Raw genomic sequence first — 17537 nt, 5'->3', positions numbered from 1 at the left:
AGGGCTCTCTCCTGAACAAGAAAACGAAATGTATTATTAGCATACGGTCTATCCCTTTAAGATGGTAAGGGCCATTCTGGGTATCTGTAGGCAGCTGATTTCACCCTGTGATTTTTCAAATGCTTAGTCAAACCTTCATAATTTTAGAACAGTTCAGCAACCACCCGGAATTAAGTATGTTTAAGTCTAAACCCCTCTAAAACAACTTCAGTATTGAAACTCAAAACAGACTAAAAACTTTCGTGATAAAGGTAAAAGTTCTATTATTCAAGAGCCTTGGTTAAAAGGAATAGCCCACTAGTTTATCTGCAACTCCAATTCAGATTTTTTTAAGGCCTCTGGAGTTTATGGAAACTTTTCATTTGCTAATTTTTTTTAGCAGTTGAACAAATGTGGAAGGGACAAAACCAGAGCATCAATGTCAGAAAGCAGCAGTATTTTTGATTCCTCTCCCACACCTCAAAACACCTCACATACTAATACAAGAATAAGTAAACAAAAAAGAAAAAGCTTTAGAAGTATGTGCAACTGACAATGCATTCTGAAGATTTCTTTTTCCATTTCTTAATCAGTTTTTTAAAAAGACAATTCACAGCTCCCTTTAAGACTCCCTCTGTAAAAAGAAGATCTGGTTTCTCATACTTTCTGAGTCCACATAACGAAGTGGCTTGCTAGCAAAGCACACAAGATAAAAGTCTGAAAAGGTGGATACCACAGATTTGACCTAGAATCAAGTTTCCTCCCTGCCGTTCCAGGTATCTTCTTTCCACACTTCAGCATTAGCAGACAAGGATAAGCAACAATGGTTACCTCCAAGATCACCAAATCCATCTTTCCAAAGGCACAAAGTATTTGTAGGAGTTAAAAACAAAACAAAACAAATAAAAAACCCTGATGGTATAGCTCAATAGAGTACTCTTGTGTAAAGCATTAAAAGCATCAGCCTCTTTTATTTTGTGACAAGTTTATTGAACAGTATTCAAGACTTCATCTTTATAAACAAAAACCTCTGCTGAATGATGCCAAGGCAGTATTTGCTGGCAATGTTGTGGCCATACTGGCAATGAATCGTTTTATTGTGTTTGGTTTCTAAAGCTTGGACTACTGTAGAACTGCCGGTAAAACTACTTAAATGTGGTAATTTTGCAAGAGTGGGAAAGTTTTAAAAGTGATCACTGCCAGGAATTCTTACAGAAGATTTAACTAGCAGCAACTTTACAGTTTCTTTACTCATTTTTAAATGTTCTTGAAATTGATGAGTGGATTTATTTTTAAACACTTGACCCACGCCTGTACACAATGACAGAATCCAATAAAAAGGACTTTGAGTTTGATTAAGGCTTTCATGGATCCTTATTTTATCCAAGGTATGTTTGCTTACGTACATACACGGCCCTAGATTTTCATCCAGTGTGTTAAGACTGACCTAATTACACTGAACATTACTCTCTGAAATTGTGAATAAAAAGTTTCCTAATGCAATTTTCACGGTTGATGCTTTGACAACTTGGAGCACAAAGCTAGGAACTACATTTCACTGAACAGTGTTGCGTTAAAAAAAAAAAAAAAAAAAACCCACTAATAATTATACATCCAAACTACAGTATTAAACACAGAATACACCTCCAAATTTTGCTTGTGAACTAAACGTTTCACCCGAGTTCAGAAAAAGTTTACAAAATTGCTTATTTATAAAATACATTTTGTAGATTTCTCTAATCCTTTAAACTAAAAAAACCAAAACACCCCAGCAAGGGGGTGAGGAGGGAATTAATCCTAAAGGAAAAGATTCTCTTCCGTTCATGTCACCAAAAACAGACAAAATTTACACAGAAAATTGAAAATATCATGATAGTGTTTACAAATGCACACAACTTTAAGCAAAGCTTTACAAATCCTTCATACCATACAAAGCAAATGAGAAAGAAATTCATTTTTACCCCAAACCTAGTTATGAGAAAATTTGCAGGAAGAGAGGTATGAATAATTTCACAGAGCATATTTTCAAGAATTTTTTAAAACTCAAACTCCAATGCCCAGAACAAGATGAACAGTATGCTTAGCAGTTAGCACTATATTAATAAGTCTCAGATACACAAAAATCAAGTTCCAGAGGGCAAAGCATTTAATTACATTTCACAACGAGAAGCACTGTTGTGACTCAACCAAATATGAAACACAGTTCTCTCCAATTTCTACACAAACCACTATTTTCTTAATTTATTTAATTTGATGAACAATGAAATCAAGTTTTCCTTTTCAGCATTTATCTAAGATGTAGAAATAACAAAGTAGTTGCAATAAAGTATATGAAATATTTAATAAGATTGTACGAACATATAACCAAAATAAACTGTGGAAAAAAGATAAAAGGCTTTCATCTTCAAACAACCCATTTTTCTAAAATGAAAATAGTCAGCTCTCCAATGGGGAAAATAAACTGCAGTTGAAATAAGACTCCCAAGCAGCGCTGAAGTTTTCTGCACTTGGTCTTTGGAATGAGAAATGATTACTTAATAGAAAACTTAAATTGAACAGCATATATAAACATCATATTGCTTTTTTAGTTGAGGAGGCAATATCTAGTGATCTGTCAAAGCGAATATGCATTCATGAATTGTCAAAAGACCCACAACACAGCCATGTCTTCTTTGAAAGTCTAAATAATCCTCTCCCTAAACAAAAAATCCTGTACTGTCAATCCTCTAAGATTGTAGTGATGAAAAGTCTCTCCAAATCTTATCACACAAATGAAACTGTTACCACTCTTAACTCTAAATTATACGAGACTCTGTATTTCAGTGTTCCACTGACTTGCAACACCAAAAAGGCACTATTTTTTTTTTAAACAGGAAATACTTCTTTTAAAAGGCTGACCCCTTTGTAAGTACATTGATTTGCAGGAAATGTTGGGAATGTTTCAAACCAAGACAGAGGCCCAAGACAAAATTTGTTTTTCATGATATCTCACCAATCTCCCATTCCATATGTTTATAATATAATGTGACACATCTTTAGAACATTTTAACTAAGAAGGAAAGTAACCATAAGTAGAGCCTTTTGTATCAGTGAGCAGGATGTTGTAAGGCAAATGTTTTCATGACAAGGACACTTACCAACCAGAACCCATGTGGTCCTCCTGCCTTAGTGTCCTGAATGCCAAAGAAAAGAGTATGAAAAGGGCAAAGAGTCTCCATTCTCTCCCCTCTGGCAGCTGCACTTGTACTCCTTATGAAGAATTTTTATAAATAGGCTCCTGATCAAACAACTAGACCAAAAAGCCCCCAAAGTAACAGGATTAAATGCACATCTATGGAACCGCTTATGGATCTTTTATTCTATAACACTATTGCTAACAAAGCTAACAATTTCAACTTCAGTTAAAAAAAAAACAAAACTAGATATAATAATGCTCTTTCTTATAAATGGACCCTCTTTGTTTAGTTACAGGCCAAAATTTCACACAAATTTGGGACAGAACAAAATTGCCAGAATATCAGTCCATCATGGAGAGGACTTCAAATCCAGCATCTTAAGCAATGGATTATTACAAGTGGTTTCGGGTTTTTGATGCCATCCAAACAACATGAACAATTTTTAAACTGACTAAACTAAAACGTGGCGGTCAAACCAAAAAGGCTCTGGTAGGTAGAGGACTCCATATTTTATTTTTGTGGCAAAAGTACTTATTTCACACAGTTTTAAGTGTGACATTAGAAATCAAAGTTCAAGGTTATAGCACAAACCAAGTGTGGAGTTTTATATTAAAACAACAACAACAAGAACAGTTCTGCTCATTTACAAATGAGTCAATTAGGCAAACAAAAAAGCAGCAACTTCAGAAGCAGGACTGTCTATACAGCAAGAACCCTCAAGAAGCAATAAAGGTACATACAGTGAATCTGTATACAGAGATTTTATTCAATTTTAAAAGAAAATGAGGACTTTAGACAAAGCTTTGACCCTATAACAAAGCAAATCTGTCCAGCTTTAAACCAAATTCCAAGAGTAGCCAACTTCTATTTTTCAGCAGCTGGCAAGAGCACCCTTAATGAGCTCTATTGACATTTCTATTTTCTTCATCTCATATGATATAAAACAAAACCAATCTAGAGACTCCTTGATAAGCTTTATATGGTCATTTGTGTTTTACAAATGGTTTCTCTAATGGTATGCCAAAATCATTTTTGTGTTCTCTCCAGATAGCTTTACTGTAACATACAGCAATATTTATACTGGTAGTGAATCTTCTGTAAACAGTCAACCAATGCTCTATGTTATAGAAACCAATCTATATGCAATTGAAACAATCCACAGGTTCTAACCTGGAAATACTAGGAAAACAATCTGGATGCATTAATCACAGCACTATGAAGATCTACCCTATAAAGAATTGATGTGAACAGCTACCCTAAGACAAGTTTTACTTTCCTTGAGCCTATAGGTCTGTCATTTAAGTCAATGACAGCAGCTGTGGCTTCATCCCGAGATTCAAAGGCCACCATGGCTTCGCCTGTGGGCATACCTTTTTCATTGTATTTTAAACACACTGAGCCTGGGATCACTTGATAGCCATAAAAGAAATCTAAAATCTCATCAATAGACACAGTAAAGGGCATATTCTGCACTTTAATTACTGTTGGTCCTGGTTTTCCAGAACTAGATCCAAAGCCAGGGGGTCCACCAATGTGAATTGGGCCAGGCCCAGGCCCAGGGCCAGGCCCAAAGGCTGGCGGCCCACTCAAATGCCCAGGTGCACTTCCAAGACCAGGAGGGCCACTTCCAAAACCTGGGGGGCCACCTAAACTACCAGGGCCATTTCCAAAATTCTGAGGGCCTCCTGCAAATCCTGGCCCACTTAAATTATTTGGTCCACCTCCAAAACCTGGAACATCCAGTCCTAGACCAGGCAAACCACTATTTCCAACTGAAGGCATACCAGGCCTAGCATCACCAAAGGCCCCTCCTAATCCTGGAGGAGGGAGTGGTGGCCCAAAGGCATTCGACCCGCCAAAATTACCAGGAAAGTTAAATGGAGGCCCACTGTTGGCCTCCTTAGATCCTACAGTCAGGAAGGCATGTTCTTCACCTCCTGCACCAGGCATTCCTCCACCGGGCATTCCCGCACCAGGCATTCCGGCACCGGGCATTCCGGCACCAGGCATTCCAGCACCGGGCATTCCTGTACCAGGCATTCCCGCACCGGGCATTCCTGTACCGGGCATTCCTGTACTGGGCATTCCCGCATTGGGCATTCCCGCATTGGGCATTCCCACACTGGGCACTCCTGGAACTGCAGGATTACCTGGCACAGGTATCTTTAACCCTTTTTTTCCTTGGGCAGGGGGATTTTTCTCAATTTCTCTCATATCTTCTAGAGTAACTACATGAACAAAAGCTTCTCTCCCGTTAAGTTTTTTACGGTGTAAGCGTTCAGACTTACGTGCATCATCTTCATTTTTAAACTGAACCAATGCCTGTCCTAGACCTTGCCCATTGTTATCAACAAGAACATGTACAGCATTTTCATCCACTGGGATTCCTTCTAGGAACTGAAGAACATCCATCTTGGTAATGCTGAATGGAATATTTGTTATGTGAGCACAGACTTTGGCAGAGCTGACATCCCCCTCCGGATTTAACATCATTTCCCTCTGGTCATAGCTGAAGTTCTGCAGTCTTTTACGAATCATATCTATCTTTTCTAGCATGCCTTTCTTAGTAATTGGATGAACTTGAATAAAGCGATTGCCCATGTATTGTTTATGACGACACAGAGCAGCCTTATAGTCAGCCTCATTTCTGAATTCTACGAAGCCTTCACCAGTTGCTTTCCCATTGGGTCCATAAGCGATATAAATACTATCTTCCACAATATCCAACTTTTTAAAAAAATCAATGACATGTTTGTTTTCTGCTTCAAATGGTAGCCCTTTCAAGTAAACACAAAAACCAGCCTCATGTGGTGATCTTGACCTCGACCTTTTCTGCCCACTGGGCGATTTTGACCTGGGAAGTGTCTGAGGTGGGGGATGGGTTTGTCCAGAAGGTCCTATACTTTGCTTAAAAGTGATATGGCCTCCAGCAGCTACCCACTGTCTCTCTGTGGCAGGACTAACTTCCACATAGCGTTGAATCATCAGCATTCTGTTTCTTTTCAAAGCTTCAAATGTATCTTGAGGGGAGAGAAATTTAACCAATCCGTTCCCATTATTTCGACCTACATGATCTTTCAACAAATGCACTGCATCAACACGGAGCCCATGGAAAAAATCTCTGACATCATTTTCCATTGCAGAAAAGGGCATACCATGTACACTGACATACAGATCATCGGGGTTGATGGGAAGTGGTTTCACACTGCTTTGAGAGTTCATCTGGATAGGGTTAACAGGATTCAATGGACCCAGAAACACGGGGTTCAGGTTATTGTTCAGATTCATAGGTGCTCCAGAGCCATTCATTCCAGCAGGTAGAGGGGCCACAGGTGGCGGGTTCAAGGGTGGCATGCCTGACATGGGTGGCAGTGGGGTCATGGGTGGCACAGAAGGGACTGGGGGGATTGGGGGCACAGGAGGCACAGGAGGCAATGTAGGTACCGGAGGAGGAACTGGTATTGGGGGAATGGACGGCATTGGTGGCAAAGATGGCATCGCTGGGATTGGAGGAATTGGTGGTGGTGGGACTGTGTTCATTGGAGACGCTGTGCTTGGAATGGTTGAGCTAAACGTTGGGCTCCCAAAAGAAGCCCCCATATTTGGAGGAGCTGTTCCTATGCTGGCTGTGGAAAATGTCTGTATGTTTTTGTTGCTTTCATGAACCGATGTAGCGGCAGTAACTACACTGGGTGAAGGATTATTAAAGTTAGGTACTGTTGTAGGCAAGTTTACCCTGCCACCCATTCCTGAGCTAGGTGGTGGTCCTGATCTACTAGCATTTGCTGGTGGTATATCTAAGTTGGCAGTTTCAAAACGCCTACGACTCAGTTCAATCATATTCTGCATTTCCGTTTTACTACTCAACAAAAGTGTTACTTTTGACCCTTTAATTGTACCACCTGTGCGCATCATACCAAGCCTTGCATCTTCATCAGTGGCAAAAACGATGAAAGCCTCACCCAGTTCACCCCCTACAATATGCACGCCCCCATCAGGGATGGTCAATCCAGAGAAGAAGTGGCGAATGTCCATGGTCCCCGCCACAATTGGGAGACCTTGCAAACGGATGACCACAGCCATGCTGCGCTGAAACCACACACACCTGCAGATGAGAAAAGGCAACGGCCAGGTCAGACTCCTGTTCATCACACCAAGTTTTTAGCTACAAGAATGACCAGCTACCTTATTAGGCCCTCAAACTATCTCAAGCAACGTAGGGTTTGTTTTTTTTTTTTAATTTGAATATTCTAAAAACTGAATATTATGTGCCGTTTACAATGTAAAACCTAGACAATTTCAACTTCCAAAAGGCATTAATTCTGTAAACAGTTAGAAGTTCAGTCCTATGACTCAAAAGTTTCAGGAAAAAAAACCACCATAATGAAAGTAAAATCACCAATTATATCACTCAGACCACTAATTATTCAGTAAGATTTAAAAGAAATGTGTAAGTCAGATCAGGACACAAAGTTTAACAGTCTGCAGGGGGAAAGCATGCAAAGGATGTATCAAAGTTAATATTTAAAAGTGACTTAGCATTTTCCTTTATAAACTTGACAACTTTGTAGAATTATCAGTGTCATTTTATATGACTCAATCTCAAAATGCAAAAGAGAACCAGGAAACTGGAATACTAATGAATTACAAATAATTAACACTAAAGTAGATTCAAGTCTCAAATGAGAACTGATTCCATATTTCATCCTAAAACTCTTCAATCTGCATTACAGCTCTATTTATTAAAGAAAACTACATATGGAATTAGTTACTACAAACAAGATTAATACATACGAAGAATCCAAAGAACTACTGAATTAAATAGCCAAAATCTTAGTTATCCATAGTTGTCACTCCAAAAAATAGAACCTGGTTACAATGCCATTCACCAAAGCTATTTTAATTAAAACTCAGATCCAATGACTCATTCCCAAACCTACCAATACACACACACACACATTCATTTTTCTCACAGAAGGCTGATAATAAAAAAAAAGGTATTTTTTTGTTTTAAAAAGAACTAGGGTATATAAACTTTATTCAGTGATTGTTATAGTCTCCTACCCAATGTAATTCCTGTGGAATTTCTGGGAACTCACTGATCTCCTTAGATGTCTCATGTTTAACTAGTCGAAAAGAAAAGTTTCTCCCAGATTTAAGTAAAATTTCACTATTTCAGTTCTTATGGCTTTCAAGTATAAATACAAGGGCAGCCCTTTGTAAACTGATACAAAACAAATTCTTGGGCCTAGAAAAAATATTAATTTGAAATTTATGTGGTCAATAACTTGGGGTATTTTCCAATCCATCTTAAATATCAACTTTTAAATATAAACCTATTAGAGGCACCTGGGTGGCTCTGTCGATTGGTTAAGGGTCTGACTTTTACTCAGGTCATGATCTCACAGTTTGTAAATTTGAGCTCCATGATCAGGCTTCGCGCTGACAACATGGAGCCTGTTTAGGATTCTCTCTCTCTGGTCCTCCCCGACTCTCTCTCAAAATAAATAAACTTTAAAAAACATATACATATATAACTAGCTCTGGGACCTCAGGAAAATTATAAATGACTTGAGTTTGGTTTTAACACCTTTCAAACAGGAACACTAAAAGACCAAAGTTTCCTGCTGCAAGCTCTAAGAATCCTGTAAACCTCATGAAAATAGTTTTTCATGTCAAATATGTGAATATCAATTTGATGAAATAAAATCTGTAATTATATCTCAACCATTATGACTGCTGTACACAAAACAGAAATATACTGTTTGGCTTTGACAGTTTTCTCACACACATACACAAAAATAAAAGCTACTTTCAAATTTAATCCAGAAAGATGGATTGGCAAACAGAAAATGCTCTTATGAGACCATTATAAAACACTAGAAATCTGGGTGAGGAGGGAAGCCTTTCGTCTTTGGTTTGCAAGAGTCAGCAAGAAAAATTAATACTAAAAAAATTAATCACACCAACAAACTCTTTTCTCTTATTTACTACTTAGCAATCTATATGAAAGCTCATCAAGACAACTCCAAGTCATTAAATTCTCTTTCCTTACTATCTCTAGCATATTAGCTATATGCAAAATTAAGACAGTATTCCCGTTCAACTTTAAAAAATGCCTTATCATTTAATCACTATATGGGGGAAACATCATGGATAAGTAGTCTAGGCACCCAAAAAGACTTGAGAGATAGAGATGTTAGTTTACACTGGGACAGTAAAATGGGAATTTGATATGGTCCCAAGAACAGAAAAATTAAACACAGGGCTAAAGTGACACACACAGCAACTCTTCAAAAACCATCTGCTACTAAGAGAAGGGATGTAGTGAAAGTCTGCGCAAAGTACATACGAAAACACGACACTGAAAATCTGCCCAGATTACCAGCTAGAAAAAGGGCTGAGGATTAAACCAAAGTAGAGCATAAGACTTATTCATAAAGCCATCTAAAGTGAAAAACAGTTTTCAGGTTCCAAAAAAATATGAAGTTAAGATCTGCTATTCTGCTACTAAGCGCCTGTTTGACAGGTAAGTCACTTCAACTACCTTGAGCCTACCTTTGTTATTTAACAAGAGGGTTAGATTCCAATCACTAAAGTTCCATCTAAAGTCAAAATATGTATTCTAAAACATATGACCCATTATCTATACCTATACCTCAAAGGAATATTAAAAAACCATACCAATAACAAGCACCTATATTTGTAATTAGTCTAGAATGCTACAATGAGGAAAAAAAACAGCTACTTACTGCCTAATAATCAGGAATTCAGCAGGAGAAATGCATCTAAATAAGACTGACCCCCAAAGAAAGCAACAACTGTTCAAAGCACCCAGTCCACCCCACCCCCATCCCTCAGATAAGACTGTTAAAAAAAAGCAAAAGAAAATCCCCCACAATTCAGCTGCTACACATATTTTCATGTTACTAAATAAGCTATCTCATTTTAATTTGTATAAAAACAAACCCTCTATTCAAAATCTCTTACCTGATAAAACAAGAGATGTATTTTCTTAACAAGAAGTAGAGGCCAAGTCAATCCTGTGGGCAACCAATTAAAACCAACTTTTAGACTGCAATAGAGAATAAATGGAGGCAAAAATCAATGCAGGAAACACAAAACAACACGCACAGGCCACACTGAACTGTACATTATGAAGGCGAGTCTGAAACCACCAGAGTACTTCATTAGAATGCATATAAAAAAAAAAAGAAGAAGAAAGAAAGAAACACATGTACCAAAATCCCACACATGCTATTTACTTGGTATTGCTTTCAAATTTGAGTATCTCTCAAAACATAATATATTTACATACATTAAGAATGTGCCATAAATTAGTCCAAGAATGAATCAATTAAAAACGAAAACAATCATAAAGCTCAGCTTCACAGTTGATAATTACTTTTATTACTTGATGATTAAACCAGTCCAGAAAATTCCATCAACACAAGTCCAACTATGACCTATTTCCTTAGGTCCCACCAAATGTTTGATGAAGAAGCACAAGTTTGCACAATAACAGTTCCAAGACAAATGACAGTCATCAATTCAAGTGTACTTATAGAAATTCTTGGAATTACTTTCAAAATATTTTCCTTTGCACCAAAATAGCATCAAGAACCAAGAAATATAAATGAAGAGAAAGTTCAGGCTCTAAGGACTAATTCCTATTTAAAACCAGTGGGGTTCAAAATCTTAAGGAAAAGTACTTTTTCCTTCTAACACCAAAACTGTTCCAAGAAACTCATAAAAACAAAAAACAAACAAAAAACTAAACTAAAAATGTCTGGCATATTAAGAATACCTCCCAAAGTAAAAACGAGTCACTCATGTCTTACTGGAATTTCTCCCAAACCATGAAGTTATAAACAATTCACAAGCAACACAGAAAACCAAATGATCAGACAATTACTTTCAAAAGACCATTTTTTAATTTAGAGAAACAGAGAAAAAAAATGTCACTGTTAAGTATTAAGATTACCAATAGAACACTACTTAGAATGATGCACATTTTTAACTATCTTTCAAGATACCACCAGTGCTTAATATTCATCACCAAAAAGTAAAACTTTAAAAACTTTTAGTGTTACTCTAAACTTTTTCTAAAGGATGAGCTAAACATCTTGTAAACAATTACTCAAATTACTTAAGAATGAGATTTTTTTTTTGCCACAAAAGCTATGCAAATGTCATTAACAATGCTTTCAAAAGCCCAGAGCACTGTACCATTCTTTTATATGTTGTACAAATCAGTTCTAATTATGTTTAAAGAGTTTTAAAACTCTTTATTTAAAAGCCACAGCTAAAAGTTTATCTAACAGGTCACAAAGGGAAGCATGAAATAGAAAAAAGCCTGCTTTAGGTAAAGACTGTGCTCAATGAGAAGAGCAAGAATTTCTGCAATATTATTTTCTAAATGTACTAGTTGGTCTCTATGACCAACAGAACCAGAGTAATTTTCTAGTTAAGCATTTGTGATTAACAGATGATCTCCTACTGGAGATTCCAATTCCAAATGTCTGGTATGGGGCCAGGACATGTGCCCTGAAGATAATAAGGGAAACAGGTTCCCCAGCTTCTTCCCTTCCAGACCCAACAAGGTTCCATATGTCCATCTGGAGAGGAACAAGATCAGAGTCAGCCAGTTAAGCCCAAAGGAACACACCAGGCCTACATTCAAAAAATTTCTAAAGGGTTGCCAGAAATTACTATAACAAGGAAATGTCTCATTCCACAAGAAAAAGTTGAAAGGCCCAGGTGAATTTGGCAGATGCCTCGTTCAAATTTTACATTGTTAAATTTAAATTCCAAAATCAGGGGGGCGCCTGGGTGGCTCAGCTGATTAAGCATCCAACTCCAGCTCAGGTCACGATCTCATGGCTTGTGGGTTCAAGGCTTGTGGGTTTGAGCCCCGTTTGGATCCTCTGTACCCCCCTCTCTCTGCCCCTCCCTTGCTTGAGCTCTCTCTCTCAAAATAAATAAACATTTAAAAATAAATAATAAAATAAAATACAAAATCATTCTAGGCATAAATTTGTTAATCTTTTCTATTTGAGCAAAGGGGAAGGCCCATATCCATATCAATCCATACCAAGGAAAAGTATGAAGAAAAGTTCAGGCTAGAAGCTAGAAGCTCACAACTCTTGGTGTTCCACCTCTTCCTTCAAATGGACAAAGTAAATCAAAACTGAGAACTGAGTGCTTTTGTTTTCAACACCACACTTTGTAAAGAGCACAACAATTTAAGAGGCACCACTGTTTTCCAAGAACCTACTCATCCCTGGGTTCTAAATTATCAGCTAGCAATGGAATGAAGGATCCCAACATGAAAAATCCACTCCAACCAGCTTAAGCTTTCGTGAATTTTAGAAGGGTAAGACTGAAAACAATTCTATGAAACAAAACATCTAAAGCACATATTTTTTTAACCTATTCATAAAGCATAAAGATAGGAAGGAGAAAATGGGCCCAAAGTGCCATTAAATTCACTTGTATCAGAAGATCTAAAACAAGAAGATTGCTCTAGCATATTTTTCTGCTTTATGTTAGGAATTAATCCTAACATAGTGGCTTTACTTCAGCTTTACAAATACCAGAAACATGAACAAATTACAAATACTTGCTATGAACATTTAGCATATTATGACACGACATATTTTCTTATTTACTAGCCATTTCAACCATTTGAGATTTCAGAATAAAATGACAACAATCCTCTTTATCAGGAAGTCAAGGTACAAACCAGAACTTAACCATTTCCACTCTTCATCTGGTGATAAACATCAAAAAGTGAATTTTAACTTTGTTCAGTAATCAGATACAGAAGAGCCAAAGTTCTTTAGATTCAAAAAATACAAAAAGCAGCACCCCTCAAATGTCACCTCAGACATGAGCAACAGAGAACCAATCATAATGGGTACAATGCCATAAGCCGAATAATCACAGTATGGTAGGCATTACAGAAAAAAAAAAAAAAAAAAAAAACCAACAGCTTCATCCACTTGATTGTGTTCCCAACCCCAAATGGATCACACTTCAGATTCTGGAATCATTCTTAATGAAACAATTCTTCTGACACTGAGGGACATAAATCCTTTAGATAGCTTGTTACTCAACTTTCCCATTAGCCTGCAGTCAGTTATCAAAAGCAGCAAACCAAAAGACATTTCTAAATAAGAGACATATTCCTCCTGCCAAAACGACTATATTATTTTTCAATCCCCCCCCCCATGCCAATAAATATGTCCATCATCTTACTTGATTTAAACTTAAAAGCAACAATATTACTTCTAACCTAGCCAACCATGTAAACCCTTCCTCTCGGTCTGAAGACTTGAAAGGTGGCTTGAAATTTAATAAAATAAACTCTTTGCAAACCAGAAGGTATATGAGCGGTGGTAGTAAAGTGTGTTAAACTATCATTTAGGTGAAGTTATTTTTCTGTTTAGCTGACCTAAAATATTTAACATTCATTTATATCATGAACATTTATTAAGCACTTGTGGCCGGGGCAGAAGATACAGACATGGACGACAGTCTCTAGATTTTAGGGATAGATATCTAAAAAGCATCTTTTGTGCAACCATTACTGACTCTTAGAAGTTCTTTCTACAACATCTACGGAGGAAAACATTCATTCAAGCTGAAAGATGAAGTGGCTCTCTACAAAATGGAATGAAAACAGTATGAACATGGTCACCGAATTCCAGGAACACACTGGCTGACAAAATCAAGTTTCACATCTAAAAATTGTACCAATAACCCCCAAACTCGCAATATGCAACCACTGAAACATTTGGCATGTCACAGGAAAGTGAAAGAAGCCAGAAGTATACTGATATTAGCACATAACAGTATGTCCCAAGTAATCACCACAATGGTTTCTCAACCTTCACATTTTTCACCTAACAGATATCATAAGAAAAATACAAATGATGCATTACAATCCATAAAATACTTAATTGAGCATATAAAGATAATATAAATGCATTCCCTGTTACGTTAAAAAAAAATTCCAGTAATAATACTGAGCACATCCCTCAACCTTTATACAAACAGGGCAAACATTTCATTTTCTTAAAAAATTACGATAAAATTATTATAACCACCTGTAACAGTTCTTTCAACTTTTTATAATCTTGGAAGATGCCTGAACACAATTACTTCCCACAAAGTCCAGAAATCCTCCTTTCGTTCAAAACCACCAAATTTCAAAAACAAGTACAACCCAGTCTTGTATATTTCTGTAATTAAACAAACAAACACGAAACAATAAGCCTGTATGTGCAGACTTGTAGGACACTTTTCAACTGCAAACGCTCTGAAATACATTAACAATACAAACTAGATTACAAAGTCCAAGGCAATACATGTTACTAACACTGCATTTTACAAAAATCACACCATTTTAAACCATTCAATCAAGAAGCTGTAAGAGAAATACTCCAGTCATAAGTCTCTCCTTCAACAGTCCTTCAGTTGCAATTACTTTTTCTCTCGGGTTATATTGAGCGGAATCACACTATTCTTCAATAATACAGAATGGTTCCGAACAACTACCACAATTTACATTAGGTCACCTCTGGAAATCCAGGGTTTTAGGACGGTTCTAGGGTCCAGAAACCTCTCCTACGGAACCTGCAACACAGTATACAAAACTCCCAGCATGTTTTGTGCTGAATAACCAAAGTAACCTTCACCGTAGCCGCTTAGATTTTTCACTATAAAGCACACATTACAGGCACACATAAAGTCCATGCATTTGCAATCTGGCAGCTAAGCCTCCTGCACTGGTAACCAACCCCAACACTAACCTATAGATCCTCAAAGCCCCTCCCATCTATTTCACGTGGCTGCCAACTAGCACCTCCAGCTTCCGCTAGACAAACTCAACTCACTCATCAAAAGCACCCAACCTCCACATTCTATTGCACCTCCTCCTCTTTCAGAGCGGGAGGCTCTCTCCCAAGGGATATGTAAAGGTGGTCCTCACTGCAGACCCTTCCCTACTTGGGGACCAAAGATCTGGTACCTCACTACAATTCTCAGAGGCCTGGGAGGCGTACTCACCCCCACTTTTCTCGCTACAGAGGCCGGCTTCTCAAATCGCCGACACCCTCGAGGGAAAGCCCCGCCCAGCGCTGAGCCTGGGAAGCATTTCCCTGCAACCCCCTCCACCTTCAGGCCACGAAGGCGACCAGTTTTGACTTCCTTCCTAGACTCAGAGGAGTGTAACGACTACAGCTTCCTCCCATAGATGTGTCCTGACTGTAGTCCCCTTTTCCTGTTAGGCCACCGGGGCCTCCTTTCCACTTCGGAAGAAGGGAGTGTCCTCACTACGTTTATCTCCTCAGTTCGGGACACAGAGATGGAGTTACAATCTCTGTCTCTTTTGGGAGGCGCAGAAAATCTGGCTCATTCGGGATGTAGGTGTGTTTTCACTGCAATCCCCGTTAGTTCTCAGGCCGCTGGGCCACCCAGCTGTGGCCTCCTCCCTCAGACCACGGGGGCGTCCTCACTATGGCCTCGTCCCCACTTCGGTATGTAGGCTTATCCTCTCTTGCGTCCTTCCTGCATCCTCTCAGGCTTCAAAGGCGCACACGGCGCCCCAAGCCCCCGCAGCCATGCCGCGACCCTTTTGTGTGGGGCGCTCGCTGCGGCAGGCTCGGAGGCCTCCGAAGGCCCCGCCCCGGGCCACCAAGGGGCGGCTCGAGCCCCGCACAGCCCCGCCCGTTCCGGGCTGCGGGAGTCTTACCGGGGAGAGCTGCGCGGCACCCGAACCCAGACCCGAGTTACCCCCCGCGCGAGTGCCTCCGCCCCGCGGCCGACAGCCCCAGCCCGAACGGCTTCCCGGAGCCCACAGCAGCCACCACCTCTTTCGCCGCTTCACAAAATGGCCGACAGCCCGCTCGGCAGCTCCGCGTTCCAGCAGGGGCGGGACGGAGTGGTGACATCACGGGGCGGCGCGGCGCAAGCGCCGGGAGGTTCTTGAGCAATCTCCCGGAAGTTGCGGGTATTTGTGGCGAGAGGAGCTTTGAGTCCGTACGTACGACGTTTGCGCGCTAGCCCCGCCTTAGGAGAAAGGCGCTGCTCGGTGAGATGGGGAAGAGTACCTGGGTGGTCCGTTCACCGCGGAACGTTGTGCAAATTGCTTCACTTCTTATTAAGAGAAGAAATAATGCCTTCTTCGCGCAGTGTGTCGAGGATGAAATGGACCACAAAGTAGTGCCCGGTTCTGTTGGCGATGCCCTAACAAAAGAACCAAAACCTAATTTTTTTTTTCCCAGTTAAAAATGTAAATCCAGGGAGCCTTACCCACTAGTGTTCATTAACGGACTGCATCTTAGTATTAAGTATTGTATTTAGTATTTAGTATTACTATATTATAGAAAAAATTATTCTCATGCTGTGCACTCCCCCTGCCTATACTCAATTATCGTGATTGAAACCATTATAGAAATGTTAAGATGGATAGAAATTAAGATGGATACATTCATGCTTCAGCAAGGCTTGACTTTGAACAATATTTTACCTCTCTTCTTCATTCTTAAAGCTTCTGCCTACCCTCTTTTTGTTTTGTTTTGTTTTTTTGTTTTTTGTTTTTTGTTTTTGTTTTGGTAGAATCATTTGTTCCAGGAACTCCGCATCAATGTTGACCTCTCGCTTACCTCAATGTATGTCTAGTAATGAGACTCAGATGGCCATTGCCAGCGCTAGTCATGAGACCACGATGAAGACCTAACCAATACGGCTCAAGTGCTACCAGGTTCCTATCCAAACCACCCAGATCCTGTATTTTCCTATAAAACTCCTTAGCCTTTTATCCAGAGCGGGTCTGCAGTTTTGAAGGCATTAAGTCTGCTGCAGCCTCCTTTGCCTGGAAGTAATAAAACTGCCTTTCCTCTTTATCCCCAAACTCTGTCTTCCTGTTATATTACAGCTCTGGAGTACAGAGGCTAGTTTTCAACATGATGACTATTACCAAAATTGAACTAATCTTCTAAATCAGCAAGTGAGAAGTCAACTGAGTAAAAAAATCAGGGACTATATTTCCACAGCTCCAACAAGCTTTTGGGAAGATTTGCGTGGCAAACTTGCCTGGTGCTAGCTCAGTATGCCAAAAACACAAATTAGAAAACCCTGTCTCACTTTTAAACCAAACCTATTCTTCATTATATATCCTCTTTGTAGCTATAATATAGTGCATTAAAAATGAAACCTACTAAATGCAATATGGTATCCAGGATTGGTTTCTGGAATAGAAATAGGGCATTAGTGGGAAAGTTGGTGAAATCTGAATAAAATCTGAAGTTTAGTTAATACTAATGTACAGATGTTAATAATCCCTTAGTTTTGACAAATATGCCAAGTTTTATACTA

General features: G+C 39.0%; 2 protein-coding genes across 11 annotated transcripts in view; both read right to left on the bottom strand.

The window, feature by feature from the left end:
* The window catches only part of CPNE1 (copine 1), a 35136-nt gene extending 19020 nt beyond the window's left edge, over positions 1-16116 (bottom strand). Inside the window, exons 1-2 of one of the 8 annotated variants that reach the window (XM_047852377.1) lie at positions 15913-16069; positions 10146-10230 (exon numbers count right to left, since the gene is read on the bottom strand). Coding sequence is in view for 2 of the 8 variants with exons in the window: in XM_047852374.1 (XP_047708330.1) it covers positions 16031-16111 (81 nt within the window). In the remaining 6 variants the exon portion in view is untranslated. Of the gene's footprint in view, positions 1-5443; positions 5551-7117; positions 7252-10145; positions 10231-15912 lie in introns of those variants that run through there. The other 7 variants (XM_047852378.1, XM_047852374.1, XM_047852379.1 and 4 more) reach the window with 7 other exon arrangements.
* RBM12 (RNA binding motif protein 12) lies at positions 948-16051 on the bottom strand. 3 transcript variants are annotated; one of them, XM_047852371.1, is made up of 3 exons: positions 16031-16051; positions 10146-10198; positions 948-7260 (listed from the first exon to the last, which is right to left on the bottom strand). In XM_047852371.1, the coding sequence occupies exon 3, from the start codon at positions 7236-7238 to the stop codon at positions 4407-4409; it is 2832 nt and encodes a 943-aa protein (XP_047708327.1). In that variant the 5' UTR covers positions 7239-7260; positions 10146-10198; positions 16031-16051; the 3' UTR covers positions 948-4406. The 3 variants fall into 3 exon arrangements, with proteins under 3 accessions (XP_047708327.1, XP_047708325.1, XP_047708326.1); XM_047852369.1 differs by lacking the exon at positions 16031-16051 and adding an exon at positions 15913-15969 and having other exon boundaries at positions 10146-10230; XM_047852370.1 differs by lacking the exon at positions 10146-10198 and having other exon boundaries at positions 15913-16040.
* Positions 16117-17537: the final 1421 nt, after the last annotated feature.

Source organism: Prionailurus viverrinus, chromosome A3, assembly GCF_022837055.1.
Source record: "Prionailurus viverrinus isolate Anna chromosome A3, UM_Priviv_1.0, whole genome shotgun sequence".
NCBI lineage: Eukaryota > Metazoa > Chordata > Mammalia > Carnivora > Felidae > Prionailurus > Prionailurus viverrinus.
This window is presented reverse-complemented; position numbering and strand designations above follow the sequence as displayed.

What these genes read in the sequence shown, in the direction of transcription:
- RBM12 (XM_047852371.1), bottom strand. Translation starts at nt 7,238, where the DNA reads ATGGCTGTGGTCATCCGTTTGCAAGGTCTCCCAATTGTGGCGGGGACC.